Genomic DNA, 6,170 nt, shown 5'->3' on the forward strand with positions numbered 1-6,170 from the left:
AACATTAGGGGCATTTGCCCAGGTAACACAGGTTGGGGGGAGGGGGTCTATGTAGAGTAGAGGGTAGGGGATTTTTAACTTTAAGGTTTAGTTCTCCTTTAAAGGGATCCTGTCATCAGAAAACATGTTTTTTTCAAAATGAATCCTTTAATAGTGCTACTCCAGCAGAATTCTGCACTGAAATCCATTTCTCAAAAGAGCAAACAGATTTTTTTATATTCAATTTTGAAATCTGACATGGGGCTAGACATATTGTCAATTTCCCAGCTGCCCCCAGTCATGTGACTTGTGCCTACACTTTAGGAGAGAAATGCTTTCTGGCAGGCTGCTCTTTTTCCTTCTCAATGTAACTGAATGTGTCTCAGTGGGACCTGGATTTTACTATTGAGTGCTGTTCTTAGATCTACCAGGCAGCTGTTATCTTGTGTTAGGGAGCTGTTATCTGGTTACCTTCCCATTGTTCTGTTGTTTGGCTGCTGGGGGGAAAGGGAGGGGGTGATATCAGTCCAACTTGCAGTACAGCAGTAAAGAGTGACTGAAGTTTATCAGAGCACAAGTCACATGACTGGGGGCAGCTGGCAAATTGACAATATGTCTAGCCCCATGTCAGATTTCAAAATTGAATATAAAAAAATCTGTTTGCTCTTTTGAGAAATGGATTTCAGTGCAGAATTCTGCTGGAGCAGCACTATTAACTGATTCATTTTGGAAAAAATTTTTTTTTCCCATGACAGTATCCCTTTAAGTCTATATATACTGTAACCTGCCTAACTGCCAGTTGATCCAGAGGAAGGCGAAAAACCCTCCTGACCCTACTCCAATTCCTTCCTGACTCCAAGATACATTGGAACCAGTCCCTGGATCAACTTGTACTAGGGATACACCGACTCCACTTTTTCGGATTCGGCCGAACCCCAGAATCCTTCGCAAAATATTGGGCCGAATACCGAACCCGATTCCTAATTTGCATATGGGTGGGAAGGAGAAAACAGTTTTTACTTCTTTGCTTTGTGACAAAATGTCACGAGACTTCCCTCCCCGCCCTAATTTGCATATGCAAATCTGGATTCGGTTCGGCCGGGCAAAAGGATTTAGCCAAATCTGAATCCTGCTGAAAAAGGCTGAATCCTGGATTCAGTGCATCTCCCTAACTTGTACTATGAGCTACTCCCATATCCCTGTATTCCCTCACTTGCTAAACACCATCCAAGTCATTGTCAGCAAGGTCTGGAGCAGACGTGGCTCAGCATCTCCCTCACTCCGGAACCAACGGGCCCTTCCAGAACCGCTCAGACCGCTGGGGGCCACAGATCCGCTGGCTAATGATACAGGGGCCGAGGGAGCGGAAGAACAAGAGGGAGAAGTGAGCCCAGAGCTACGGGACACCCTGCCATTATACAGCCACAACACCCAGGGCACGGCTTCCACGTTAACCCCTTCCCTGCGCTACATTGTTTCAAGAGTCGGACCTAAAACCAAACCAGAAAGGGATAAAGAAACGTTTCTCTCAGTAGCAATTACTGATGTCTAATATATCTATATATATATATACAGTATATAGGGAGGATACCCCTATAGATCTCACTTATACATCTCCGGGGTAAGGACAAGGGTGCCAGTTACACATGAAGTGGCTGCTGATCTATTGTGCAGCGTGCTGGGCTGGCAGGGGTTAATATGGGGGGGTTCTATTATAGGGTTGGAGAGATGGATATATATTATTTAGGCCTGTTCCTTCCTCAGGGGGGGAAATGAGCCAACTGCCCCTCTAAGCCAAGACTCGGGGGTATATATATATATATATATACTGTCACTGTTGTACCCAGGCAAGAGCGTTACTTGTGGGAGCAGCAGTGAGCCATGAAGCTAGCAATCCTTACTGTCCTACTACTGGGGGCGGCAGTGCTGTGTCTGGGCAGCAAAGGTAACTGCTTGTATTGGGGGCTCAGTCAGCTGAAGGATATTATAGTAAATATATTATTAATTGGGCAATAAAAAGCAGCCAATCAAATGTTTTCCTTCATTATTCTGACCTAAGCTGGCTGCTGATTGGCTGCACATATATACACATGTCTATTGCCTGCGTTACTTGTAAGGATCTGCCTGGGGGTGACAGTGGGTTTTGTACGGGGGGTTCAGCAGTTGCACCTTCTCTTGCTTTTACTTTGGTCAATTTAGTTCCATCATCTCTGACTTTATCTCCTTTATGTCTCTAGATGTCGATCATTCTAACAGTGTGGGGGAGTCTCACAGCTCCGAAGGTTAGTGATGTCTTTTACTTTATCTGAACTCACTCTGTTCTCTTCCTACACAACCCCTCAGTGACTTCTAATATCCTTATCATTTACAGTAGGGGGTACATTATCCCTTATAATACATGAGTGATACTCAGAGTTCCCTGTATAACTCAGCCTACAGCCTTGTGTCTTTATATGGTCACAGAACAACCCCTCAGTGACTTCTAATATCCTTATCATTTACAGTAGGGGGTACATTATCCCTTATAATACATGAGTGATACTCAGAGTTCCCTGTATAACTCAGCCTGCAGCCTTGTGCCTTTATATGGTCACAGAACAACCCCTCAGTGACTTCTAATATCCTTATCATTTACAGTAGGGGGTACATTATCCCTTATAATACATGAGTGATACTCAGAGTTCCCTGTATAACTCAGCCTGCAGCCTTGTGACTTTATATGGTCACAGAACAACCCCTCAGTGACTTCTAATATCCTTATCATTTACAGTAGGGGTACATTATCCCTTATAATACATGAGTGATACTCAGAGTTCCCTGTATAACTCAGCCTGCAGCCTTGTGCCTTTATATGGTCACAGAACAACCCCTCAGTGACTTCTAATATCCTTATCATTTACAGTAGGGGGTACATGATCCCTTATAATACATGAGTGATACTCAGAGTTCCCTGTATAACTCAGCCTGCAGCCTTGTGCCTTTATATGGTCACAGAACAACCCCTCAGTGACTTCTAATATCCTTATCATTTACAGTAGGGGGTACATTATCCCTTATAATACATGAGTGATATCATTCTCATTGCTGCTCTTCTCTCATGTGATACAGCTTTTATCTCCAGACAAGAATCTGCCAGTTTTGCGAGACTCAAGCGCAGTTACGGGAATAATGTGTAAGTCTCATGCTCTGTAATATTACCCAGAATTCTGTGGCCTTTCTGTGGGGGGTGGAGTTAATGCAGGTTAAAGGCTACATTTACACAGGGGAAAAATAACTCTTAGTACTTCCCCAGTTCTGCTTTGCTGTACTTCTACTTGGGCTGCTCTCTTCCCTGTGGACAGTCAGGGGTTTTGTTTTGCCGTGTTTTGCTGCTAAACACGATCAGTAGAATGAATGTGAACTGTACAGTCATTTACACTATCAATGCAATGGCTAATTCCTCTGGTCAGGTTTTCAATCAGAACCAAGTCCAACCCCCACACCTGACCATGGGAAAGAGAGCAGCCCAGGAGCAGGATGTACAGAGAATCAGGCATTGGAGACATTGGACTTCCAAACCCAGGAGAAAGTTTACAGTGGGACTAATGTAAATTGGCCAAATCACCTTACCTTTTAAAGGAGAACTAAACCCTAAAAATGAATGTGGCTACAAATGTCCTATTTTATATAGTGAACTTATTGCACGAGGCTAAAGTTTGAGCTTGTCAATAGCAGCAATGATCCAGGACTTCAAACTTGTCACAGGGGGTCACCATCTTGGAAAGTGTCTGTGACACTCACATGCTCAGTGGGCTCTGATTGGCTGTTGAGAAGCTAAGCTTAGGGCTCGTCACTAATTATCCAGCAGAAAATGAGCTTCCCTGGCTGTAATATAAGCTGATGCTACAGGTTTGCTGATTATTCAATTCTGATGCTAATTGCACTGGTTTCTGTGCTGCCATGTAGTAATTATGTGTATTAATTACTAATCAGCCTTATATTGTGACATTTCTATTCTATGTGTACTGTATATTGTGAGTGGGTCCCTAAGCTCAGTAAGTGACAGCAGCACAGAGCATGTGAATCAGTGAATCAGCAGAAAAGAAGATGGGGAGCTACTGGGGCATCTTTGGAGACACAGATCTTTACTGCTCAAGGGCTGTGGTTGCCTTGGGCTGGTACAGAAGCACAAAACATCATGTACAACATTTCTACCTACTTTTTAGTTTAACTTTCCTTGTCCTTTAAATAGGGAATTTCAAGCGGAACTATATTTCCCAGCATCCTCAGCCAGACATGACATAGGGCTGGATGTAGAGTAATACTAGTGATATGTTAATGTGTGTTGTGTCCTGTAGAGGCCAAGGTGCAGCCGTGGGGTCCCCCCTGGAGTCCCAGCGAGAGGTGTGTGAGCTGAACCCCGACTGTGATGAACTTGCAGACCACATCGGATTCCAAGAGGCCTACAGACGCTTTTACGGACCGGTCTAATTGCTCCCCTTCTCCCCCCCTCGACTGCTTGGTACATTCCCCCAACTGCTACACCCCATTTGGGAATCTCCTCCTGGCTCCCCAAACCCACGTCCTCTCTGATTGGTCTATATGTTTCCTGAGATGCTATTGGCTTATAGGGAAAGGTTTTCCACCAATAGGGGGGTAACACTTTGTATCAGATGAATAGGGTCTCAGTTGCACCCCTTACTAGTGGCCCTTAATGCAGACACCCAGGGGCCACTAATAGAATTTAACAACAGGGAACATAATGAGAAAGTATCGTCACTCCCTACACCCACAGTGTCTGTCTGCAACTCCCAGCACCCCTTGCTGCCATACTGCTTGCCTCAGCAGACCTAAACTTGAAAAGCCTCCAGAGATAAAGAGCTGACCCCCCAGTGGTGATATTGCAGTTACTTCCTATGGGGGGACCCAGATTGACCTCAGCTGAGGCAAGCGACATGGCAGCTCCTACTCATATGTTCTTTATAGAGTATGTTCATTTAAAGGGCCCCTGTGCTAATATAGCAATAAAGCTTTGCCTGCCATGAATATACAAACAAGCCAAGCTTCATAGGTGTAGCGCCCCCTACCTGCTGAATGGGCAACTGCATTCCCTCTACTCTACTGAGTTCTGACAGCGCTAATGGAAATACCATGATGCACTATGGGAAATAGGAACCAGCGCCTTCCCGTAAACCAGAAAAACTAGCCAATACTTTATAGGGTTACTCGCCTGCATGTAAACTGAGTCACGCCGCGTTATTCTGGGAATTCTGACTGCTTTGTGGTTGCTATGCTCACTGGCCCTAACAACCGTACAGTGATTGGAATGACAGACAGGGAAACCAATGAATTTCTGGCAGGAGAGAAGGAACTAGAAAAGGAAATTATTACTAAAGAGGCAGAAATCTCACATCATCATTGACTTGATTGTGACATCAGTACATTATAAGGTGAACTTCCCCTTTAATAAGGTGCTTATAACAAGAAGCCAATGGGAAGCTGCTTATTTTACACTGTCCGGCTGCTTCGCTACCTGCCAATAAAACAACTTTATTTACTCCAATTTCAGTCTCTCTTTGTGATGTTTGTCAGACTGGGGGTGTAATGAGATTTACTGGGGTTCATTTATCAACACTGGGCACATTTGCACCTGAGCAGTAACCCATAGCAACCAATCAGAGAGGAGTTTATTTTCAGCTGACTGCAGGTAACCAAGAGTAAGTGACCTATATATGTACTCATGCTCTGATTGGCTACAGGTTGCTTTAACCTATATATGTTCTCATGCTCCGATTGGCTCCATGTTAGTCTACCCTATTTCTCATGCTGATTGGCTACAGGTTGCTTTAACCTATATACTGTATGTTATCATGCTCTGATTGGCTACAGGTTAGTCTACCCTATTTCTGTTCTCATGCTCTGATTGGCTACAGGTTGCTTTAACCTATATATATTCTCATGCTCTGATTGGTTACAGGTTAGTCTAACCTATTCCTCATGCTCGGATTGGCTACAGGTTGCTTTAACCTATATATATTCTCATGCTCTGATTGGCTACACGTTGGTCTACCCTATGTTTTTCTTGTGCTCTGATTGGCTACAGGTTGGTCAAGCCTTGTCAGTGTTCTAATAGGCTGAAAGTTGATCTGGTACAAAGAAAGTTCCCCTGCTCTGATTGGTTACAGCTTATTTCTTGCCACACCCCTTCCCAG

The 6,170-nt window shown here is 44.2% G+C and overlaps 1 protein-coding gene across 1 annotated transcript; it reads left to right on the top strand.

The window, feature by feature from the left end:
* Positions 1-1,821: 1,821 nt before the first annotated feature.
* On the top strand, positions 1,822-5,519 carry bglap.S (bone gamma-carboxyglutamate protein S homeolog). The gene is given in 4 exon segments (NM_001090743.1): positions 1,822-1,924; positions 2,217-2,261; positions 3,088-3,151; positions 4,317-5,519. Coding segments are annotated over 4 exon segments (306 nt in total). The 5' UTR covers positions 1,822-1,860; the 3' UTR covers positions 4,450-5,519.
* The last annotated feature ends 651 nt before the right edge of the window (positions 5,520-6,170 follow it).

Source organism: Xenopus laevis, chromosome 8S (genome assembly GCF_017654675.1).
Source record: "Xenopus laevis strain J_2021 chromosome 8S, Xenopus_laevis_v10.1, whole genome shotgun sequence".
In the NCBI taxonomy this organism is placed as follows: Eukaryota; Metazoa; Chordata; class Amphibia; order Anura; family Pipidae; genus Xenopus; species Xenopus laevis.